This window comes from Apodemus sylvaticus, chromosome 6, assembly GCF_947179515.1.
Source record: "Apodemus sylvaticus chromosome 6, mApoSyl1.1, whole genome shotgun sequence".
In the NCBI taxonomy this organism is placed as follows: Eukaryota; Metazoa; Chordata; class Mammalia; order Rodentia; family Muridae; genus Apodemus; species Apodemus sylvaticus.
The window spans coordinates 127,978,435-128,004,512 of record NC_067477.1 but is presented as its reverse complement, the minus strand read 5'-3'; the positions used below and the strand labels follow the sequence as shown (position 1 = coordinate 128,004,512).

The 26,078-nt window shown below is 46.1% G+C and overlaps 1 protein-coding gene across 2 annotated transcripts in view; it reads right to left on the bottom strand.

The window, feature by feature from the left end:
* Positions 1–26,078, bottom strand: part of Galm (galactose mutarotase) — a 54,417-nt gene that overhangs the window by 15,216 nt on the left and 13,123 nt on the right. For both annotated transcript variants that reach the window (XM_052186437.1, XM_052186438.1), the window contains exons 3-4: positions 22,470–22,676; positions 17,475–17,556 (exon numbers count right to left, since the gene is read on the bottom strand). In XM_052186437.1, coding sequence (XP_052042397.1) covers positions 17,475–17,556; positions 22,470–22,676 — 289 coding nt within the window. The remainder of the gene's footprint in view (positions 1–17,474; positions 17,557–22,469; positions 22,677–26,078) is intronic.

The window sequence follows — 26,078 nt, the reverse complement described above, 5'->3', positions numbered from 1 at the left end:
TGCCTGGGGCATATGAGACAGTTTCAAAATAAGTAAGCAAGCCAGGATGTGGTCCAGAATACCTGCGATACCAGCGATACCAGCGTACCAGGCATATACATATTTAATCCCAGCACTCGGGAGGTAGAGGCAGGCAGATCTCTTTGAGTTTGAGGCCAGCCTGGTTTTGCTTTGCTTTTTGTTTTGTTTTTTTCAAGACATGGTTTCACTGTGTGGCTCTGGCTGTCCTGGAACTTTCTCTGTAGACCAGGTTAGCCTTAGACTCAGATCCCCCTGCCTCTGCCTCCTGATTAAAGTCCTTTGCCACCACCACTACGCTACCACCACACAGCATAGGCCAGCTTGGTTTAAGTAGCAGGTTCAAGGCTAGTTGGAGCTATACAATAAGACTCTCCCCAGAACCAAATTTAAATATATATATATATATATATATATATATATATATATATATATATATATATATATAAAAGCCAGGTGGTAGTGGTGTAAACACTTATTCCCAGCAACATTTATTCGGGAGGCAGAGGTGGATCTCTTGAGTTCAAAGCCACCCGGTCCACAGATTGAGTTCCAGGACAGCCTGGAACTAAACAGAGAAACCTTGTCTTGAAAAAAACAAAAGAAAAAAGCAAGGCCTTTCCAACATGTTGACCCAGTGGACAATGAGCAAAGCAGCGACCTTTCTCAGAGCCGTCCAGTTGCTGTTGAGCTCTGAATCCAGATGTGGAACGGATACATAGGTGATGACTTCCAGCTGCAGCGCCCCAGGATTATTGGGTTGTGAGACAAAAGCAATGAAGCTGGTGGTCGATTTGGGGAATACTCTGTGATATCTGGCTATTTTTTCTTCTTTCTCTTAAAATTTTTAATTTTGAGACAGTCTCATATAGCCCAGGCTGGCCTTGAGCTTGCAGAGCTAAGAAGGCTGAACTTTTCGAATCCCGCCTCTGCCACCTGTGCTGTGATAACGGGTGTGGCACCGGGACCACGATGCTGAGGATGAACCCGAGACCTCACGCTAGACAGGCGTTCTACCCACCGAGCCTCATCCCCACCCATTTGTGTTTTAATAGAATTCTCAGCTTGCCTTATTCAAGGAGACCCCTGGCTGAATGCCATTTGCTGAAGACGGACCTGAGGAACATGCGTTTAGTGACGGAGTCCAGCACCCACGAAGGGCGTGCTGGAGGTGGGAGGGAGAATACAGGGCACTACGGACCACCGGAGTCCATAGAGGAGCTGGGGAGGGCAACAAAAGTAGGGAAATAGTGGCAAAATGAGAACACAACATAGGCTCCTGCAGGCTAGTTGGAGCTTTGTTGAGGCACTGGTGGATAGCTGCTTGGAACGAGACCCGAGGACCAGCAGCAGCAGAATACGCCTCACCTACGGGCTTGTGAGAATCATGGACCCAGTAGCTCAACCAGAGAATGCGGAGGCGGAATCTGTATTCAACGAGCTCCCCAGTGATTAGTATGCACAGACCCGAGCGCTGACGCACTGCTACACAATGAAAAAAGAGCGAGCGAGGAAGAAAGCTGGCAACAGGAAGCACTCGCGCTGGAGTCTGGTCTCCATGGGGACGGCCCAGCTGTGCTCGCAGCCCAGCTGCTCCAATTGCATCAGTCCCTTTAGCGAGTCAGGCTGGGAATAGTCAGAGATTTGCATAAGGAGGCCTGCAGTAATGGGGCTCCAGAGCACAGGTATTCGTCTGATACCTAATTAAGCCATCTTGGTAAGTCATCTCCAGAATGGCAGTTATTATTTTAGGAAACAACATACAGAGGATGATAATGTAAAGTAACATCCTGGGTGGAAATTCTTACTTCATTCCAGCAGTTGGTAAGGAATAGCACCTTGGGACTTTTCTATAGAGGTAACATTTGGTAACATTTCACAGATCCCGCGGTCTCAACGCTCCTCTGCACTTTCCTCTGCTGTCTGGTTGTGTCTATGACGTCATTCCAATACTGCGTGGGTGGGTCCCAATCTCTTTTCATTCCACTGAGCGCTTTCTGATTTTTGACTCTGACTCACAGTGGAGGGAGGGTGTCGCTTCCAGATATGACTTGACATCCACAGCAGGAAGAGCTGAGCTGAGCCGCAGGTCACTTTCAGATGAGAGGGCAATTCTTCATGGTTAACCCCACATAAGGCATTTTCCTGACAGTGTTTTTCCATCTTAGACTCCCATCGGCACAGAACACAGGGATTTGCCATTAAGCAAGAAGTTCACTCTGCAGTTGCCCTCTGTCCAGCTGTGGCCCCCAGGCCTTCCGGCTGTGCTGCAGGCATGAGGTTCCAGATAGGTCTGATCTTCTCCAGAGACTGCTAGGTCCCTGGTGTCACCGTGGGTTTTTTGTTTGTTTGTTTGTTTTTGTTTTTCAAGACAGGGTTTCTCTGTGTGGTCCTGGCTGTCCTGGAACTCACTCTGTAGACCAGGCTGGCCTCGAACTCAGAAATCCGCCTGCCTCTGCCTCCCAAGTGCTGGGATTACAGGTGTGCGACACCACGCCCGGCTCCTGGCTCCCGTGTCTTATTATTATGCATCCTTCTATCCTTCAGTCTTTGATACTTAGGAGAGACCTGTTCCTAAGCTACTTGGCTTAGTGACGTTTCTGCCTAACACTCTGACCTCCTGCCCTTTGTTCTGACCGAGACCCTAACTTTGGGCCAATTCAAATTCTTTGACTTTTGAGAGAACCAGGAGAAAATTCCCAGAAGCCCTGACTGAGGCTTCACATTCAGGGTCTTCATCAGTTGGATTCCCCAAGTTCTCCCATAACCATTTCAGTTCTCAAGTCAGTTTCCCTCCACCTTAAAACCTCTTTACCTTGAGTGTGGCCCAGCCCTCTCTCCTTTTCTCTGCCTGTTCCATTTCTCATAGGCTGTTGACATAGACACCACCACCACCACTAGGCCTCGAGGATTCTGTGTTCAAGTTACCTTAGCTGATAACGGCTCACAGGCCCACACTCTCTAACCCTCTTCTCACTGTCAATCCTCCATGTTCCCAACCTAGCTTCCGACCTGATCAGGTGGGGTTAGCTGGGACACATTCTCCCCTGCTCTCTGCCTGGCCATCTTGGTTTTTTGAGACGAGGGTCTCTCCCTGGTCGGCAGTTTGCAGATTTGCTACGCTGGCTAGCCAGAGAGCTCCGGGGACCCTGCTGTCTTTCTCGTCTCTACCTCCTCAAGTGTGGGGAATACAGGCATGCTCTGCCAACACTGCTTTTTGTATGTGCATTCTAGGGCTAGAACTCAGGCCTGCAAGCACTCAACTGAGCTAACTCCCCAGCCCCAGCCACCTGATTTGACCTCCTAGATATTATAAAATTCCCTTCTTCCAGCTGACCCCTGCCTTGGGTCCTCCTTAATTCTCACTTGGACATTAAGTAGCTTCTCAACTGGTCTCTGTCTGCAGTCAAGCCCCACCCGTACACTTGATGAGGTGGTAATTCTAAACTGACAACTGTGTGAGGTCAGTCTCCTGGATTAAAACACTCCAAAGACCTCCCTGAGGTCTACTGTGCAAGCAGAACCCTGCTCTCTAGTGCTGACCCTGGAAGAGCATGAACCAGCAAGTTAAGAGCTTAAAATTTCCACTCTGTGGGGCTGGAACGACAGCTCAGCAGTTACGAGCACTGACTGCTCTTCCAGAGGATCCTGGTTGAATTCCCAATACCCACATGGCAGCAATTCTAGTACATCTGTCTGTAATTCTAGTTCCCAGGGATCTGACACCTCCACACAGACATACATGCAGGCAAAGCATCAATGCACATAAAATAAAAATAAATTACATATTTAAAACCTTGCTACTCAAGTCCTTGCCTTGTATTCCTTAAAAGCCCACCCACTTCATACCCCATGCTTCCGTTAGTTCCCTTAGTTCTTTATTTGTAGATTCTGAGACACTAAAAAAAACTTCCCAATAGCCTCGCCCCTGTGCTCAGTTAACACCGGAAGTATTAATGTCTACCACACCCTGAGCTCCACTGGATTCTTCTCCTCCCTGGGAGCTTCTCCAGGGCTCCATTCTCTAAGTATGGCCCGGTCTTAGGTAGTATGGAAGTCAGCGGGCAACGTATGAACCTGAGATTGCTCTGGAAACTAAGCCAGCCTCTGCTGTATCATTCAAAGCCCGTCATCCCTCCTCCTCCTTGGAATAAATGACCCTGAGAAGCTCTGCAGACCCTCGTCGGACCTGTGGGAGGGGGAGCCACGAGTGTTAACTCAGAACTCCGGGTACCGATCAGGGCTCGAGCAAATAACTTCCATTATGACAAAGTCACGTGACATGAGCCTGCAATTTTCACAGCAAATACATGGAGCCTGGCCGAGTGCTTTCTTCTGAGCTATCTTCCTGCCAAATTTCCAGCAGGCTGGCTTATGTTCACCAGTCTTGTGGCAGTGGGTGATGTGTTTTCTAGCAGGGAACATAGGTAGCTCTGGGAGTTACTTTGGAGGCTCACAAAGCTGTTCTTGGATCATTCTGTGGAGAGGTCCTCAGAAATGTGTCCCCTTGGGAAGCATCACTACCATCAGGAAAGGACCCTGGGTCCTTGATGACCTTCTTGCATATTGTTTAGGCAGGATCTGGCCTAGAACAAGCAGCTCTAATGCCAGGGGCCTATTTTCTTTTATAGTGCCACTGTTTTGTTTGTTTGTTTGTTTGTTTGTTTGGTGTATATGTATGTGTGTGTATGTGTGTATGTGTGTGTGTGAAGAGTATATGAGTGTAGACATGTGCATGCCACAGTGAGCATGTGGAATTCAAAGGAAAAATTTCAAGAGTCAGGTCTCTTCTACCATGTGGACTACAGGGTTTGAACTCAAGTCATCAGGCTTTGTGACAAATGCCTTTACCCATCTTGCTAGTCTTTTCCCTATCGATCTATCTATCTATCTGTCTATCTATCTATCTATCTATCTATCTATCTATCTATCTATCTATCATTTCCCTATCTAGGAGTTGCCCTTGAACTTGCTACATACCAAACTTTCAGTAATCCTCCAGCCTCAGCTTCCAGAATGCTGCGGTTACAGATGTGTACTACCATGCCTGGCTTTACTGCAGGTCTCAAGATGTGTACTTTATTTTTATGTGTCTGCATGCATGTCTGTGGGTCAGATCCATGCACTGTATATCTACCCATCATATCTGTGCAGTGCCTGCAGACGACAGGAAGTGGCAACAGATCCCCTGACAGTAGAGTTACAGACAGTTGTGAGCCGCCACTGGGGTGCTGGGAATCGAACTTGGGTCCTCTGGAAGAGCTCGTGGTTTGTTTTAAGATTAAGTCTTGTGTGGCCTACAGTAATCTCAAACTTCCTATGTAGCCATGGGTGACCAGGAACGTATGACTACCCTCCCAGCATCTCCTGAGTGCTGGGATTAGAGGTGTGTACCAGTGCAGTATATTCAAACTCTGAGCTTTCATATATGCTAGGCAAGTGATCTACATGCCCAGACCCTACAAAAATATTTTAAAGGAGTAATTATTGAAATAAGATTTGCATTTCAGATGCATTTAGGAACCAGATGGAGAATAACTCTTTAAGGTTTTATTTTCATGTGTCCATTCATTTATTGACCAAAATTTATGTTCCCACAATGTAAATTAGGCCCTGATTAGAGAAAAAAATAGTCACCCAAACCAGGAGAGTACTGACAGATAGAGTTCTATAACCAATGTGAAAAACTAAAGAGACTTGAGGAATATCAGAAGCTAAAAATCAGCAGGACTTTACGTCTCAGGATGGAGAGGACGCATGGAGGTAGGAAGGAAAGAGAAATGACCGCAGACGGCTGAGAGAAAGACCTAGGTAGGCTCCAGGCTGTATCTCAAGATTAGGTGAAGTCTCCAGGAACTGTCAGTGAGAACTCTAGAAAGATTAAGCCACATGCCAGCACACAACTGTCAGTGCTCACTGGCAACATCTTGGAAACAGGAGGCAACCTTGGGATACTTTTTCTTTCTTGGGGAAAGACAGGTCTACCCTAGAGAAGTAATTAAATCACTGGTGGATTGTAGGTTAAATGGAAAGGAGTTGAAATAAAATAGAAACGTCTAGCTAATGGCTGGGCAGGTGGACAGAGACAGGACTTTTATGATTCCTGGGCAAGAAAGGAAGGAGAGGGAGGAGAAGGGAGTCCACCAGGTGAGGGGGGTCGGACAGAGGAGGAGGGTAAAATGGCTGAAATGTAGGTGCAAAGGGAAAGTAGCCCCGTGGGAGGGCTGCCCAGAAGGAGACATGGCAGCAAAGATAAAATATAGGCTTAGAAAGTGTCAGCCCAGGAATACTGGAAGGGAGTGTGTGTTAGCCGTGAGAGGTCTGGAAGTGCCCAGCCACTGAGCTAGTTAAGGCATATTAAATACAGGTTGCATATGCATGTCTTTCATTCATGAATCCAGAGCTTTTGGGTACAGAGCCTCGAACACACCAACCAGGAGCACAAAGCGGACCTTAACAGTTTACCACTACATAGATAACTGGGCTCCCCTGAACAGCCTTGTTGTAAGCTTTTCCTACCAGAACTCTACTGTGGGCAAAATGGGGCTGCTTTCACATAATTTTAGAATGAGCTTTCCAAAACTCACTGTAGCAAGAACAGGGCACAGGAGTGCAGACAGGGCACAGGACAGAGCAACCTGGGTAAACTTTTTTAAAAATAAGACGTATATTTTCTTAAGAACAGGAGTTTTAAACTTAGGAATGAAAACAAACAACCCTCCCCCCAGTGTTACTATAAGAAGATGAGTGGCCAAAGCATTCATTTCTGCTTTCTTTATTCCTCAAATCTACTACAGATACAATGTAGCAAAAACTAAACAGTTGTACACGATGACGTTGCCTCCCCCGCCCTCCATTCTGGAAGACCAAAGGGAGCAATGCAGGATGCAGCAGCAGCTGCGGGGTGGAATTCATCTCTGCATTACACTCTCATGTGCTCACAGCTAGCTGGCTTGTTACCCGAGTAGGGTACCAGTTTTCTCTTGTTGCTGGGGGACAGTGCACTAGAATCAGGCGCTAAAGCAGAACACCCAACAAAATTCAGAAACTGGGGTCAGGAAGACGGCTCGGTAGTTAAAGAGCTTGCTACAGAAGCATGAGAATCCACATTTGGACCCTCAGACCCATGTAAATGCTGGGTAGAGGAGATGGCTTCCCTGCAATTCTAACCTTGGAAGGAGGAGACAGAAGATCCTCTTTGAGAGATGGCTAGGGTGACTAGCATAATCTGCAAACTCTAGGTTTGATTGAGAGACTGTGCCTCAATCCTAACTTAAGGCTTCCTCATGTATGTGTGTCAGCATGCATACACACACATGTAACAACATGTATACAGACATGTATGCACACCACACACACATAAACACGAAACAAAAAGTCTGATACAGAAGCTTTCTCTAGTTTGGACACTGGGCCTTTTTTTTTTTTTTAAAGATTTATTTATGTATTTGATGTAGTTACCATTGCTGTCTTCAGACACACCAGAAGAGGGTATCAGACCCCACTGCAGATGGTTGTGACTCACCATGTGGTTGCTGGGAACTGAGCTCAGGACAGTCAGTACTCTTTTTTTGGGGGGGGGGGGGCGGGGGATTTGTTTTTTTTCCGAGACAGGGTTTCTCTGTATAGCCCTGGCTGTCCTGGAACTCACTCTGTAGACCAGGCTGTCCTTGAACTCAGAAATCCACCTGCCTCTGCCTCCCAGAGTGCTGGGATTACAGGCGTGCACCACCACCACCTGGCCAGTCAGTACTCTTAACCACTGAGTCAACTCTCCAGCTCCACCAACACTGGGTTTTTTTTTGTTTGTTTGGTTTTGTTTATTTTGAGACAGGGTTTCTCTGTGTGATCCTGGCTGTCCTGGAACTCACTCTTTAGACCATGCTGGCCTCAAATTCAGAGATCCACCTGCCTCTGCCTCTGCCTTCTGAGTGCTGGGATTAATGGCCTGTGCCACCACTGCCAGACTAGTCTGAACACTGATAATATTATCTGTCCTTTATTGCAAATGGCCTCTAGGACTTTCATTTCAGGGCTAACGATCCACGAGGCAAACACTCAAAAGGACCATGGACGCCCTAATGAAAGTGGACTCTCAACTCCTACCAAAGAGCAAAGGCTTCATGGGCAGAAGGTTTGGGGTTGGTTTGTTTGAAGAAGCTTAAAGCAGTTGCTCTGGGGAAACAGGGAGGCTAACTGCCAACATGCCATCAACTGCTGGCCTGTGCTGCGGCTGGGAAGGAGCTCTCCCGCCTCACAGACGCCTGCTGCAGAGGCAGCCCGCCAAGGCGCAACAAGGAGGCTGCCGCAACCAACGGCTGTGAGTTCAGCAGAGCCCAAAAGTCATCCCATGGAATAGTTTTAACAGCCAGGCAATGGGCTTTATTCAAAAGATTTGTCTGATTTAAGGCATGTTCTTTCCTTCTTTTTTTTTTCCTTACTCTCTTTTGGCCCTGGGGTCTATGTTGCCTCTAGGCTGATCTTGAACTCCTGAGTTCAAGTGATTCTCCTGCCTCCGCCTCCCAAGTGCAGGGATTAAAGATGTGTGCCACCACCACCTGCCTTGGTTTTTATTTATTTATTTTTCAAGTGGAGAGAGCAAAGATGCCGGAATCTTGTAGTGGAACAGTGAAGACATAAGAGATATTGCCTGTTTGTGTTATAAAACTCCAGCTGGTAACAATTTCCAATGGAGAAAGCAAGGGTGACTTTAGAGCACCTTGTTGGGTCCCACGGAAGGCTGTGAGTGCCCCTACTGTTGCAGAGACTTGGGAAGAAGGAGGAGAGCCTCTCCATGTAGGAGACGGGACAAAGGAGAGGATGGAGAAGCCAGACATCATAGGCTGTTGTCTTCTATGCTTTATTGGACAAAAAGGGCTTAAGTCAGTTTGTATGTCCCCTACAATTGCCAAAAGGAGTAAAATGGGTCACAGGGTGCCTGGGGTAAGGTTTATGTGGGAGCTTCGAGTGTTCAGGAGTCATCGCCGTATATACCACACACCCATATACCACAGTGTCCTATTCTATGCAACCGCTGCCCAGTGAGTAAGAGGAAGCCTGCAAACAGAACAGGACTTGACGCCTCCCTAAACGCACAGCACACCGGGAAAGACAGTAGCCCAGCCACCGTGTTACTATTACTGTTACAGTCAAACAGAAAGCGCTGCTGTCTCGGCACACAAGTTCTCCCATCATCTGAAAAACTGTTTACTATGCCTAAACAGAGCGAAGGCACCCCCAAAGTTTAGAGCTGCACCAGCATCTCCCTTCAGAACAGTTTAGATGGCAGGTTAGATAAAGAGTATAAATGACTAGCCACAAAAGGGGAAGGACTGTGGTGGGAACTGTCTTGCATGTTTGACAGGACCCCTCAGAATCCACTGAGAGTCGACCTGCGGTTGAGCAATTGAAACCACAGACATTATAATCAGACTGCAGAGATGGCTCCGAGAGATGGCTGCCCTTTCAGATGACCCACAGTCAGTTCACAGCATAATATCAGGTAGCTCACAACCATCTGTGACTCTGAGAGCGCATGCATGCATGCACGCACGCACGCACACACACACACACACATATAGACACAAATAATAATTAAAAATTGTAACAACAAAAGCCAGGTGATTGTAGCATGCACCTTTAATTTTTGCACTTGGAAAGCAGAGGCAGATGAATCTCTTGAGTTTGAGGATAGCCTGATCTATATAGTGAGTTTCAGGATAGCCAGGGCTACAAAGAGAACCCTTGTCCAGAAAAAATATAAATATGAACATAAAAATTTTTTTAAAAATTATAATTAGATTAAATACCGGAGACAAAACCACAAAATTCAAGGAATGCATATGATCTAATAAAAGCTTTGTAGTTAAAATATTGCCTTAACATCTCTCAAACCCCAACTCACTACTGAGTCTTCTGCCTGAGCCACTCTTTCAGAAACGGCTTGGTTATCAGCTAAAAAGTACTGGATGCTGGGTCTATCTCCTCTACAGTGATAGAAACAAAGACCTTCCTATCTCTCAACTACAAGTAACATTAACAATGGGCCTAGAAAGAGAGCTTTGAAAAATAAATATACAAGCAGGAATTTAAGGTAGAAATTAGAAGATCTGGAAAGTAAAAAAAAAAACAAAAAACAATTATAAAGTAAAAGATATTCATAACCAAGGACTTGGGAGGCAGAGGCAGGCGGATCTGAATTAAAGGCCAGCCTGGTCTACAGAGCAAGTTCCAGGATGGCCAGGGCTACACAGAGACAGTCCCATCTCCACCAACCAAAACCAAACCCACAAAGATACCCCCCCCCCAAACAGAACAAACTAAACCAAAACAGCAGCAGCAGCAACAACAAAACGTTACAACATTACAGACCTGGAAGTTCGAAGCTAGACTCAGGTACATCTGTGAGTCTGCTCTGCTCTGCACGGATTTGCTTGGGGCGGGGCGGGGGGGGGGGGGGGGGTGCGGGCCCGCAGCTTCTCTAGGGCACACAGCACCGGACAGGGACAGTCGAGGTGCTTCTGGAACACTGCACTTCTCTGGGGCTGATCCCGATGCTTCCTGCTCTGCTCTGTTCTGCTCAGGCTGCTCATTTCCATTTACCCCCTTCCCTACCTAACAGAGCATGCGTCGGCCACCCTTATTCCACATCTATTGATAACTGTTTTGCCTTTCCCACTACATGGCTAACTAACTCCTGGCCCTCCCCGTGGGGGGGGGGGGGGTGAGGAGCATTTCTGGATGCTGGAATGATGGGCGCGCCCTCGGGCTGGTTTTTGAATGACGTCATCTGCTATGGGGCTTTGTTTATGTTGAGAGTCATGGAGACCAGAGAGATGGCTTAGCAGTTAAAAGCACTCACTGCTCTGGCAGAGGACCTCAGTGCCGTTCCTAGCATCCACATGGTGGCTCACAATCTGACCTCCCTGGGCATCAGACGCACACATGCTGCACAGACACAGATACAGCCAACACTGGTACACATAAAATAAACAGATCTACAAAAGTTAGAGGGAGTCCTCCTCCGTAGGCGCTCCTCTGTTCTTTATAGTAACTAACGGGGACAGGCATATGGGTTCTTCCACCACTGAGAGACAAAGCAAGAGTAGTTAGCACCTGTTTTTTGGAGAAGCTTCCAAAAGAATCATACAGCTTGTGTTTGAGTGGTACGGGGCACAGAGGTAACATTTACTGATGAACAAATGGGTAGATGGGAGAACTCCATGAGCTCTGCTGGCGTCCTGTTGGACCCGAAGCGTTGTGGATCAGGGGTTGAACAGTTGCGTCTTCACAGAGCCACAGAAAGGAAGGGCTACAAGCGGCCTTCCAGATGTCCCATTGGTACACAGAAAACTGAGAGGCACTGGGTCAGTCTGCCATGCTAACTCTTTAAAAGCACTGCCTGCCAAGCCTGCCAACCTGAGTTCAGGCCCCAGGACTCAGATGGAGGAAAGACACAAGCTGAAAGTTATCCTCTGACCTCCATCTCCCTCCAATGCACCCATGCACCTGCCACATATGCCACCAATGCATGCGACACCTGCCCATGCACACCCCGCATAGACACACAAAATAAATCAACAAAACATAATCAAAATTTAAAGCTAAGTGTTCTTTGTTTTGAAATTGAAGAATTCCTACCTCTATGGAGATTAAAGTATTTTTTCTTGGTTTGGGGGCACAGGTCATAGGACTATGCTTGCCCTGCCCACATGAGGTATTTGGTTCAAGTCCCAGAATAAACACACACACTGATACACACACACACTGATACACACACACACACACACACACACACTGATACACACACACACATACATACTCATGCCTGCACGCACACACATGCGAACACACACACAATCTTTCTTATATGAAAGGATGGTGATTATAAATAATAGCTGGGTATTTTCTTGTTTGGAAAAATGTAGTATATTTATCTCTCTTCATTATTATTCAAATTAGGCTTTTAAAAAGTTCTCATGAAGATCCAGTTGGACCTTATTATCTATAAATATCAGAACTGGTATTTGTGAACTCAACCCCACAAAAAGCTAAACAGTTTAGGAAAAACATTATTAGATTTGTACTAGCATGTTACCAATTTCTCTTTTAATTATTCCCAAACAGCACAGTACTGTAGCTATTCACACAGTGCAGGGTGGTGGACCCTGAGAGGAAGTCTGGTGAGGTCAAGCAAAAGGCTCGAAGCCCCAGAGACCCTGAAGGAACAGTAGGCGGTCTACCTGGCCTGCTCCCAGGACCAGGCCCCCCCCCCACCAGACCCCGGTAGCTGCAGCCCCCCATGGAGAGGTTTGTGTCCATCAGTCACATAAGGGCAACACCCCAAGCCCTTCCACATGTAGTGAGGCATCCCTAACATCTCAGAACAAGACAATAGGAAAAGAGAGGTGATCACAGTCATATAGGCCCACAACAAAGTTCTCCATGCTAATGAGGTCCCTAGAGGCCAGGAGGGCTTAGCCAGTAAGCTTCCCTCCCCAGACACTCCTCCCTGCAAAAAGTATTCAATCTCAGGCCCACCCTGAGGAAGGAGGTACAGTTTCATGCATCCACTTTCCGCCATGACAATAAACTGTTTAGAACCACGGACTGTCTCTTTTCATCAAGATCCACTGCCAGGAGTCATGAAGGAGGCCTTCGCCTACAGAGCCTCAGCCTCAGCGTGGGATAAGTGCAGTCAAATTCCCTGAGTTCCTCCTCCCTAAGTGGCCATGCCTTATGGCGGAGCAGACCCAAAACCACAACCCTACAACACAGCATCTGTAATATGCTAGGTATATGCTATGTAATCTAGAAATAATGTAAATAAGCAGAAAGGGGGGCTGGGCATGGTGATAGCACCTGTAGTCCCAGCACCCAGGATGCTGATACAGGAGGATTTCAAACTCAAGGCCACTGTGAGCTACATAGTTCCAACCCAGCCTGGATGACATTGTGATATTCTATCTCAAACCAAACAAACCATAAAAACAAGTTCTAAGGGAGAATGTAGGTGGGGTATTTGCAAACACTATGCCAGTTTATATAAGGGACTTAAGCAGATAAGAATTGTGGTATCCTTACAGGGTCCTGGAATGGAGCCCCACAGCGGGGGACAACTGCTTAACATACACAATCTCAGTTTGTTTTTTTAAAAAGAGACTGTTTTCATCATTTATTTGTACAGGTGTATAGCCACGCATATGTATACACACATGCATCCATGCATATGTATACACACGTGCAGCTACCTTCAAGGAGGCAAGAAGATGCTGATAGACTCTCTGAGCTGGAGTTACCGGCACTTGTGAGCTTTCTGATGTGTAAGTGGGAATCAAATTTAGACAAGAAGCCTGGTCTACAAAGCAGGTCCAGGGCAGCCAGGGCTACACAGAAAAATCCTGCCTCAAAAAAATCAAACCCAAACCAACCAACCAAAACAAAACAAAAAACTCAAGACAAGAAGCCTGGTCTACAGAGCAGATTCAAAACGGCCAGTCTACACAGAAAAATCCTGCCTCAAAAAACCAAAACCATGGGCTGGAGAGATGGCTCAGCCATTAGGAGCACTGACTGCTTTTCTGGAGGTCCTGAGTTCAAATTCCAGCAACTACATTATAACTCATTACAGATGGTGGCTCACAACCATCTGTAATGAGATCGGATACCCTCTTCTGGTGTGTCTGAAGCCAGTGTACTTACATATAATGAAATAAATAAATCTTTTTTAAAAAAACACCAAAACAAACAAATCAAAACAACAACAAAAAACTCAGACAGGAAGAGTGAACACTCTTGATGGCAAAACTGGGCTTTATGGGTCTTCTAACTTGAACAAAGGGAAAACTTGGATACTTTATATAGGTATCCAAATTTTCTTAAAATATTTTTACTGTATTGTAAATTATGCATGTGTGTTCGGGGTGAGTGCACGCGTGTGTGGGTGCCAGCGGAGGTCAGAGGCGGTGCCAGCTGCGGATTCTCCGGAGCTGGTGTTTTAGCTGTGATTCTCTGTGATCCGGATTGGTGCTGGGAACTGAACTGCAGTCCCCTGGAGTTATGCACGTTAACCGTATGCACGTTTAACTGCTGAGCCATCTCTCTAGCCCTCCCACACTCCCCGTTTCATCCCTCTCCCCTTTGTTTTTGCTTGTTTGTTTTGTTTTTGTTTTTTGTTTTGTTTTTTTTGTTTTGTTTTGTTTTTGAGACAGGGTTTCTCTGTGTAGCCCTGGCTGAGCTGGAACTCACTCTGTAGGCCAGGCTGGCCTCGAACTTCAGAAATCCGCCTGCCTCTGCCTCCCAAGTGCTGGGATTAAAGGCGTGTGCCACCACTGCCCCTGCTTTGTTGGTTTTAAGACACGGTCCTGAAGTAGCCAAACTTACCTTAAACTGCCTATTTTCTGCCTATTTGCAAAAGAGGAAATGGGAATCTGTATGGTTGAAAGTTAAAGCATTGCTCACACCCAGGAGGCCTGGCCTGGTTAAGAGGAAATCGAGCTCTGGGCGTGGCAGCACATGCCTGCAACCCCTATTGCCAGCAACCCCCATTCGGGAAACCACGACAGTTCCTATACAGTTCCAGGTCAGTCAAGGTTACACAAAGTGACAAACAGAACAAAGTGAAGACTAGGGCAGTCTCCTGCTCCCAGAATCCGGAACTCTTAGCTCCCACTCAGCAGGTTTTCACTGTTAGTACAAGGTGCAGAATCTCACCCCCGTGGCATTTGCGGTACAGAACTGAGGAAGAGAAGCCAGTTATGTTTATGCATTCCATAACACTTCCAGCTCGGCTCCAATGTGCTCCGCCCCTCCCAATCATGACACATTTCAGGCACCAGATGTGCACTTGTGTGATTTTCATTAGATTCAAACCCAACAGAATGCAGAAGATGACTCACGAGTGTGCACAGATAAATACATCTGTTTCATATGAAGCATTTATAAGCTACTTAGTTTACCTTCTCCCTTATCAGTCACAGACAGAAGTCACTGCTCTAATGTTGTAATGCCATAATTCTGCATCTAGGACAAGATGGGCCAGTTTATTTCTGCTCATTTATTGAGCCACATAAACATTAGGAGACGACACATTAGTGGGATTGGCAGAAAAGCCTTTAAATCCAGCTTAGCCACCAGGATAATATTCAAAGCTGAGATGCCAAAAACTTAGTCCATTTATTTCAACTTCTCAAAATTATTCCATTTGAAAATTTTTTACATTTATTTACTTACTCTTGTTTTGAGATGGGGTGTCTCTGGGTAGCTTTGACTTCCTGGAACTTGCTCTGGAGATCAGGCTGGCCTTGAACTCACAGAAGCCTTTGCCTCCTGGGTGCTGGGATTACAGGCGTGCCCCACTAGTACCACTGCCAAGCTATTATTATTATTTTTGTTTGTTTGTTTTGTTTTTTTCGAGACAGGGTTTCTCTCTGTAGCCCTGGCTGTCCTGGAACTCACTCTGTAGACCAGGCTGGCCTCAAACTCAGAGATCCGCCTGCCTCTGCCTCCCAGAGTGCTGGGATTACAGGCGTGCGCCACCACTGCCCAGCTGGCTATTATTTTTTAAACTTAGGGACTGTTTTATTCAAATCTGAGAGAAAAACAATAGGGTAGGCAAGCTGTAAATCTTGGCAGCTGCCAGGAAGAGGAGGGTGAGAGGTCTGGAGAGAGTGGTTAAAAGCACTGACTGCTCTTCCAGAGGATCCAGGTTCAAATCCTAGCACCCTCATGGCAGCTCACAACTGTCAGTAACTCCAGCTCCAGGGGATCTGGTACTCCAACACAGATATACACAAGGCCAAATCACAGATACATATAGAACAAGCATGAATAAATAATTTTTTTAAAGGAATAAGAAGGTAAGAAAAAGCCACACCTTTCGTAATGCTGGCTGATACACAGCGTACTGCTGGTGGTGGGGGTGGGGGTGGGCTTCAGAGGAAGAATGCTCAGAGTGCCAGGGAAGCCATGTTCAGGCTTTGACCAGCAAAGTGGAGCAGGGGAGAGAAGGGAAATGAAATGGGTGGGATCCACAAGGCGACATGGAAGTTCTGTAAGTATCTCTTCCCCAATTAAGTTTTGGGTTTGTTGTTGTTCAGTGAGAGAAGGAGCCTCACTGCAAAGCCCTGGGCTGGCCTGTAGCACAGAGATCTCCCTGCTGGCCTGTAACACAGAGATCTCCCTGCTGGCCTGTAACACAGAGATCTCCCTGCTGTCCTGTAACACAGAGATCTCCCTGCTGGCCTGTAACACAGAGATCTCCCTGCCTCTACCTTCTGAGTGCTGAGATCAGACAGACATCCTCTGGTTAATTTTACAGCCACTGTCTTTATGAAATTCCCATCCCCTATCTAGTTCCTGCGGCTAACACTGTTCAGTATGTAGTCACACATACTTACCTTTTTTCCTTGTATATTTTTTTTAAACTTTATTACTGTGTGTGTATGATACATGTATGGGTGAGCATGCACTGTGGCTTGTGTGTGAAGGTCAGAGGACTGCTTTGTGACGTCAGATCTCTCCTTCTATGTCTATGTGGGTTCCAGAGACCAAACTCAGGTCAAGCTTGCACAGTAAGCACCTTTACCTACTCGGACATCTCACTGGCCCTTCCCCTTCCAACCGTGGGCTGAATGAGAATGGATCCACAGGCTCACGTTGTGACTTGATCCCCAGTCAGTAGAACTTGTTGGGAAGGATTAGGAGGTGTGGCCTTGTTGGAGGAGGTGCGTCACTAGGGGTAGGCTTTGAGGTTCAAAAGCCCACAGTGGCCCAATCTCTCCCTACCTCCCTCCCTTCCTCTCTCTGCCTGCTCCCAGTGGATCAGAGGTAAACCCACTCCTGCAGCTCCATGCCTGCGTGCTGCTACTAAGCTTCCCATCATGATGTCATGGACTCACCCGCCAAAGCCCAAAGCAAACCCCAGTGAAATGTTTTCTTTCATAAGTTGCCTTGGTCATGGTGTCTCCTCACAGCGATAGAACAGTAACTCAGACACCCATCAGGTCCAATACCCTTGTAAACACTTTACATTTGCAAGAGTAAACACAAACCCACTGTGTTAAAGAACATGCACGCACACACACACACACACACACACACACACAATTTTCTTAGTGTAATTAAGACCTGCTGTCCAGTAAAAGTGAACCCATTTCTCATACGATTTTTTCGCTTTGAATTTTTTGAAAAATTTCAGATTTACAGAAATGTGGGTAAAAACTAATATATCTGTGTTATACCTTTCATCAACTCCCCTTGCCGTTAACTTCTTGTATAAACATGATACAAATATTGGAACTGAGAAGACCAATGTTAGCATGTTAGTTAACTAAACTACCACTTTTTACTAGGACTTCACCTAGTAAAGCTGAACACGGAAACAGTCCACACAGTAACAACCTTTCTGAGGCTAAGAACCATGGTTCTACACAACATAATAGTTTAAATTCACTGACCTGTTGGAATCAGAGTTTCATCCACAGGCAAATACGCATCTGCTGCAATGGTCACTTCGTGGTCATATATATTTGGGGAGCCCTGGGTAGGAAAAGAGAAAAAGAAGATGTACTGCTTCGGTCTTTTGGGGGTGGGTGAGGGGTAAGAAAGGGTCTCTCTAAGTAGTCCTGATGTTTTGGGACTCACTATGTAGACCAGGCTGGCCTCAAACCGACAAAGATCCACCTCACCCTGCCTTCTGAGTGCTGGGATTAAAACTGTGTACCACTCCTGGCAACTGGGTTTTATTTTACATATTCACTTTAAATCTTCTGCAAAAATGTCTTCAAGCATTGACAGCTGATCAATGGCTATGATTAATAAGGTCACTTAAAGGTAGGTAGACAGAACCTCTATATAGCTATTGACAAGTTTGGAAGAAACTGTCAAATGTAACTGGAGGGTAACTGAGGTGGCTCCGTGGGTGAAGGAACTTGTTGCCAAGCCTGTCCTGAGGACCCACAAGGTAGAAGGAGTGAACTGACTCCAGTAAGTTGTCCTCAGACCTCCATATGCGATCTACAGCATGTGTGTATCTATATGTACACATAAATAAATATAATTCTCAACACAAAAAAAGTGACCTTAGCATGCAACTCTCTCAAATACAAGATAAAAAGAAGGGGGAGGGCACACAAGCCTTGCATAGCCAGGGACCACTTCAGGTTCCAAAAAAGCCACCTGTCACTCTTCCCTGGCTTAGCTCCTCTCCACAGGACATCTTTCCTCTCATGCAGCAGGAATCAGAACTGCAGTCCCTGCTTCTGGGAGTTTATTCCTTGGGGCAGAACCAGCTGGTCTAGGAAGCCCAGATGAGTGGTCAGAGGCCCAAGGTTGGGGAAATCACAAAGTCTCTGGAATCTTACTTGTTTTGGTAGACCCTGGGAGACACTTTTCAGAGTGCCCTTCTGAGGTACAGGTACAGGTTATTAAGGTGATCCGCTGTTTGTAAATTGCAAAATACTTTTATAATGTGAAAACATATAAACCATATATATAATAATATATAATATATATTATATATAATATATAATATATATAATAATATATATATATATATTATTTTTCAGTATCTTGAAAGCCACACAGTGGAAAATGGGGAAGAGAAGCCAAGCATGGGCTCTTTCTCATGATTGCTCAAAGTTCAGCTAAAGCAAGGTTTTGGCCCTCGAGAGGGACGTCTGCAGTCTGGAAACATAGTGCTGCTTGCTGCCTTCTAGACCGGAAGAGGCCAAGGAGGCTGCCAAACACCCTACCTGCACAGAACCACCCGGGCTACCACTAAGAACCGTCTCCCCCAAAATGTTAGCGCCAATTCTGAGAAACCCTTAGTGATGGCATTCAGCAGAAGTTCTGCCAGGTTCCAGAGAGGCAAACAGGAGCTGGCTGAGCACTGACCCAGAAAGACGAAGGCTGCACAACCAAATGAGTCATTCTGAGAAGAGAGGTCGGAGTTCAGAGACTCGGGAAACTGTGTCTAGCACAGCAGAAATGGGGTTCGCTCTCCGGCTGGAGGCTGCTCAGTTAGCATGGGCGGTTTCGTAGGAGGCCTCAGAGGCACTAGATCAGGAGCCACAGAGTCTATCTATAGAGCAGAAGAGTCCAAAACACAGAGCCAAGCTCACTGCGCCCTCCACCGCCCTCTGAACGCCCTCTGAACGTGAGTCTTGAAAGACACAACCCTGCTACTCAGTGAGGGAAGCCTGGTAGACACGCCCACTCTCTAGGCTCCCCACCCAGCCTGTGTCCAGATCTTTACCTTTCCAGGTGCAGCCTCTCAGCCGTCACGCCTTCATAACAGATAAACACCTATTTACAACCAGAACACAATTTTGGTTTCTACAGCGAGAGACTGACTTCTGTCCTAGAGCTTCACATAAATGGCATCCCTCAGTAGACACTTGTCAGTGGCTTCCATCTACTTCACAGAAGAATGCCCTTGAGTGTGCCCGCGTTCCCAGATCAGCAGCTTGGTCCTTGGCATTGTAGGCCATAGCCCTGACTGACTTTATACTACTATCCTGTAGATAAGCCTGTGCCTTCCCCCCATTGCTTTCACTACAGGAACAAAGCTGCTGACGAATTTCCTTGACTTTTTTTTTTCTTTTGTTCTTTTTTTAAGCACTAAGGCAGGAAGAAAATCAACATAAATGGAAAACCACACAGCAAATGGAAGTGTCTGAGATACTAAGAAGGGTGAGGAGAAGACCCAGTGAAGCAGTATTCGGCAAAACCAGAACAGGGAAGTGGGAAGGGGTGGGTGGGAGGACAGGGGAAGAGAAGGGAGCTTAAGGGACTTTCGGGGAGTGGGGGGCTAGAAAAGGGGAAATCATTTGAAATGTAAATAAATTATATCGAATAAAAAAAATTAAAAAAAAAAAAAAAAGAAGGGTGAGGAGAGACAGCGCATGTCAGGAGCCTGTTTTCTGAACAGCCCAGACATTTCTTCACTGGAGAGAAGGAAGCATATTTTCTGAGTCTTCAGGTCTGGAAAATGCAGTGCTCTAGGTTGGTGGACGATGACTCTCAGATTCACTTCCTTCCCAGGCTGATGAAAGCTTGTCACGAAACACCGGTTCCAACACAGACCTTGAGACCAATCTCTGAATTCAGTGTTATATTTTTTTTTCCTGTTAATTTCCCTTGACTGTTGCTTGTTGTAACTAAACCATTTGTATTATGACTAGCATGGGTCTTACAGACCTTTTGGTACATCAACATGACTACTGCCTGTTTCAGCTTCTAATGATGCTTGCAGGAGGAAACAGACAAGAGATTTCTGCCCAAGAGTCTCAGCAACTCCTCTCCATCATCTCCCTTCCTCCTGGAAGAAATCAGACTCACTGACTAATGTAGGCTAGTTCATATATTCAGGGAAGTAGAGTCCTCGCCAGCCTCGGAAGGCAACTGTTCTGTAGTGATCTCCTTGTGGGTAGTTGGGTTAGGTAGAGCATGGGTCACGCTTTTGGCTGATGAAAGTGAAGCAAAGCCTGTGGGGATGCTTCTAGACAATGTCCTATTTGTCTTAGAGAAGGAATAGCACACACACACACACACACACACAAGGGAAGAAGTATTGTTTTATCTGTGGAGATGCGCATACAAGGATGAGATTTCTGGAGCTACAGCAGCCATTCTATGACTACAAGGGAACAAGTCTGAAGACAAAAGACCCCACCACCAAGAAAGGGGTTGTGCTTTAAACAAGAATGGCCCCCACAGACACATATACTTGAATGCTTGGGTGCGAGTTAGTAGAACTGTTTGGGAAGGATTCGGAGGCGTGGCCTTGTTGGAGGAGGCGATATTACAGGAGGTGGGCTTTGAGGTTTTCAAAGCCATAACCGGTCCCGGTGAGTTCTCGCCCTCTGCTTCATGCTCTGGGTCAGGGCCATGTCTACATGCCTGCTGCCACGTTCCCAGTCATGATGGTCATGGATTCACCTTCTGAAACTGTCCCCTCAACAGACTCTTTCTTCTATAAGCTGCCTTGGTAATAAAAAGTAACTAAGACAAAAGGAAAATGGACAAAGGGAAGAAGATGGGTCCTTGATAGCACATCTGTCTGGTCACCCCAGAACCACACAGCTTGCCTTCCATCTCAACCCCTCCCCTGTGTGTTTCCACGGCTCTTTAGGTAACATCTCAATAGAAAACATGTTCCCTGAGTTTTGCAGTAGGCATAGGCTAGGACAGGAAGAGAAAAGCAAAAGCCACTTGCAGCCTTCATGCCTTTTCCATTCTTTGAGAAACATGATTCCTAAGAAATAATAAATAGAAATTTCTATGTATTAAATCTAGAAGACGGACATGGCGGCTCACACCTGTAAGCCCAGCATCTGAGAAACCGAGGCGGGAAGATGGCTGTGAGTCCCAGACCAGCTTAGGCTATGAAATGAGACCCTCCTGGAACCCAAAACCAAAACCAAAGACAAACAAACAAACAAACAGAACAACTAAGAACAGGTTGATGAAAATCAAAGATGAAAAAGAGTCATATTTGTTATTCTGAACTTTGGAGATTCTGTAAGAAGCAGTTATCTGCTGTTTTAGGAAGCTACCATCCGCAAATCAGCAGCAAAACCCAATAAAGGGTGAAAATGGAAGCCGTTGCCAGCTGGCCATGACCACCAGCTCGAAGGAAATCGTGCCGATGTGACTGAAATGATCAGATAAGCTGATTTCTTGAGATGAGGAGGAAGTCATAGAGATAGAATCTGCAGTCTGGCTCCACATCTTGTTGAACCACCACGGGATAGCCTCTTTAACTGGCTAAACAATTAGGAGGCCACGACTCCGCTTGCAGGGGGTCGCTACCAAGGGAAGGGACTATCTGGTTCTACACAATTCTCAGATGTTTTCAGGGTCCTGTTACAAGGATGGTTTCGATATTTTCACCCATGTCTTCATAAAGTGCCACCAACAAAGTTACCTACTATCATGAATCTAAAACCCAGGTCTTCTAAATGCAAGCCCAGTGCCCTGTCCACTGAACCTACCACACAGGACAAGACTGACAGCCAGAAGTCCTGGGAGGGGCTGCGGACCACATAGTCGGGACACACACATGCTAGCTGAGGCATTTTTAGAGAGGCTGAGGCAAACAAGCTCATTGCCAACGTTTAAAGATGGAAGGCGCCTAGATGGGAGTAATTCCGGAGGGAGCAGGAGAACAGGAGAGCAAAGGTCAACAAGGTGAAAGGGAAATCGTGAAAACACTGCCGCTTGTCAGCATCGCGGGGAGACAGCTGCTTCCCTCCCTTGGTAGGATGACATTTCCCTCCCTCACCCTCTATGACTTCTGGTTTTACTGAGCTAAAGCTAGATACTCTGCCTGGCCCTTTTGATCACCTTTTGATCATAAGTTCATCTCTGAAATGGGCTGGTCTCTCCAGCCACAGCCCTCGGTCATTCTAGCGCTCTGGTTACAGCAGGAGAGAAGTAAGTTCACTCACCTGGCCTGCTAGGTTGAAATAAGAATGGTTGGTCAGATTCACCGGAGTGGTCTGGCTGGCCTGTGCTCTGTAGTTGATCACAAGCTCTCCGCCCTCCAGGGTGTACGTCACCCAGACTTTCAACTCTCCAGGGTAGCCTTCCTCACCATCCGGACTGACTCGAGAGAACTGGACGCCATTGGACAACACCTGAGGGGTCCAGAGGACCTAGGAAGAAATGTTCAGAGATGCTGAGTCACTGTAGTCCCCATGGAAATGCCACATTTCAATATTTAAAGAGCAGAGTCTGGAAAGGAGGTTGGCTATAAAGAAATAAAGGCTTCTGACTAAGAGCCCTAAGAGCCCGGAACTTAGCTCATCAGAAACCATTTTATACACGAAGAGAAGGCTTTTGGGAGAAAGCACTTTCCTCTTTATCTACTTGCATTTCCTATATTTTCTTCTCCTAACTTTATATTTATGTGTCTATGTTTTCCTTTGTTTTGTTTTTCCTTTAATATTTTCTTCTTTCTTTCTGTTTTTTGATACAGGGTTTCTCTGTGTAGCCCTGGCTGTCATGGAATTCATTCTGTAGACCAGGCTAGCCTCGAACTCAGAGATCCACCTGTCTATACTTCCAGAATGCTGGGATTAAAGGTAAGAACCACCACCACCTGGTTTTGATGTGTGTTTTAATCCTGGAGTTTCAGTCAAACATAAGATATCAAAACCTACTTGTAATATTTAAAGATAACCTTGGGGCCTAGGTGGAGGGCTTGCCCAGCATGCATAAAGCCCTGTATTCAATGTCTAGAACCACATAAATCCTGGCATGGTAATGCCTGACTGTAACCTCAATGCATGGAAGGAAGGCCAAGGTACGAGGATCAAGAATCCAAGGTCATGCTCAGCTCATCGGGAGTTAAAGACCAGCCTGGGCTACATGAGATACTATCTTCAAAAACAAAAACTTCATCAACCCCTTTCATTTAATTCTTACCACTACTATTTTGGTGTTGGACCCAGGGCCTTGCACATGCTAAGCACGTGCTCTCCCACAGAGCTATATTCCAGCCCTCTGTAAATATTTATTCTAAGCACTCTGAGGTTGGCCATGCTCCCGGGTCATGGGTTAAAGCAAACAGCACACTTATTCCATTTGGAAGAATTCCAAGCCACAAGTCAGGAGTTTAGGGACTAGGGTGTCCCTAGCTCAGTATGTGGCTTTGACCACCAACTTTTTCCTAAAATAGGGACTAGGGTGTCCCTAGCTCAGTATGTGGCTTTGACCACCAACTTTTTCCTAAAATAGAGGTACTGAAAAAGTTATCCTGAAGGGGTCTTCGTTTTTTTTCTTTTTAAAGCAAACATGATTCTGAGAACTGTAGGGACTATGATGAAATTCTCCAGAAGAGCTTTTGCACACAGAAATGGGAATCCTGGGTTCACAGTGGAGCCTCGTAGCTTTGCCCAGGAGTCCTAAGCTCATGCCTTTACTCTAGTAAAGGGAGTGCCCATTATTAGCCGCACCTGGGTGGCAATGTCACATGGGCTGTCTAACTAAGAGTAGACTTTCAGGAGGCACCATTATAAAATGACCAGAGAACCGCAGCTCAGATATAAAAGGGGAGTCTGTCACAAATGCCATTTTAAAAATAGAAGAAGAAGCTGGACTGTGTTGGCATGTGACTTTAATCCTAGCACTTAGGAGGCAGAGGCAGGCAGATCCCTGAGTTCCAGGCCAGCCTGGTCTACACAGTGAGTTCCAAGGCAGACAGGGCTACACTCAAAGAGACCTTGTCTCAGGAAAAGGAAAGAGAAGAGAGAGAGAGAGAGAGAGAGAGAGAGAGAGAGAGAGAGAGGAAGGAAGGAAGGAAGGAAGGAAGGAAGGAAGGAAGGAAGGAAGGAAGGAAGGAAGGAGGAAGGACCTCAAATGGCTAAACTTCCACCTTAGGTCACCTGGAAAGCAACAATGGATTTGAGACAGAGCCTGTGCCTGCTCCTTGTCCTACAAATATCAGAATGAGTTGGGTAGAATGTTTTCTATGGAGTTGAGAGTAACTGGTAAAGACCTGCATGGAAATGGGAGAACTTCAATTTGCTGAGTGTTCCCAGGTTGTTTATCTATTTCACATAAGTCCAACCAGGTGTAGGTCAACGATTGAGCACCAGTCACTTCTTATAGCTCCAACTATTTTTGTTAGCTCCGTATTAAGTTCAGTGTCAGGTTGTCTGCTTCTGCCTCCCACAGTGCAGGAAAGAAGAGAAGCCCAGAATACTGCATGGTTTACAGAGGTGAAGCTCGAACTTGCTGAAAATCAAACATGTTACGTGTGCCACGGCAAGGGCTCGCATGCAAGTCTGGCTGCCCTCCCTGCTCCACGTTCTGTCTTCAGTAAACATGCTTGTTTAAGTTTACATTTAAAATATTTTATTTTAATTAACAAAGTGTGTGTATCCGTGAGGGATATACACACATGCCTGCAGAGATAAGGAGAGGGAGTCAGATTCCCGGGAGCCGGGTTACAGGCAGCCACGAGCCACCTTAAGTAATGCTGGGGACTGAACTTGGAACAGCAAACACTTTTTTTTTAAAAGACAGGGTTCCTCTTTTTAGCCCTGGCTGTCCTGGAACTCTCTGTGTAGACCAGGCTTGCCCTCAAACTCACAGACAGCTGCCTGCCTCTGCCTCCTAAGAGTTTGGATCAAAGGTGTTCATCCCTAAACCTGCCAGCTGCGCAAGTACTCTTAACCACTGAACCATCTCAGCAGCCTAAAGATCCTTTTTAAAAAGGAACAGAGCTGGGCGGTGGTGGCGGCGCATGCCTGCAATCCCAGCACTCTGGGAGGAAGAGGCAGGCAGATTTCTGAGGTCATGGCCAGCCTGGTCTACAGAGTGAGTTCCAGGACAGCCAGGGCTATACAGAGAAACCCTGTCTCGAAAAAACCAAATCAAAAAAAAAAAAAAAAAAAGAACTGTTGCTCTTGTAGCGCCCACATTGTGGCTCACAACCATCTGTAATTCCAGGCCTGGGGAATTACAGATTTCCTTTTCCAGGCATGCAGGGCACAGATATGCTTGCAGGCTAAATACTCATACACATTCAATAACAAAATGAATAAATCTAAAGCAAAAACAAAGAAGAAGCCTAGGGAGCCAGCCTTCTGGACAATAAGAGTTCCACTCCTAGAACCCACAGCAGAATCCGAGAATGGATTTCTAAAAGTTGACCTATGACCTCTACATGCATATACAGACACACAGACACCCACAGGTATACACACAGATGTGCACACGAGAGCACACACAATCATATAAACAGACACCCACAAGCGGACACAGACATACACAAACACACACACACAGATACATACAGTTACACACAACACTAATAAATAAAAATTCTAAAACATTAAGGAAGCCTGTTATATGTGTAACCTTAAGAAAAAAAAAAGAAAGAAAAAAATCACCAAAAGGAAAATTTTAACAATAAAATGTTATTGCCTTGCCACCTAGATTTTTGACCTTTACGGAAAGGACACAGTGGAAAGATTTTTTTATTATCCTTAGCTAAGTACAATTCCTATCCACAGAATGAGTTTCCTGACCCAGAGTTTCCAATTTTCCAG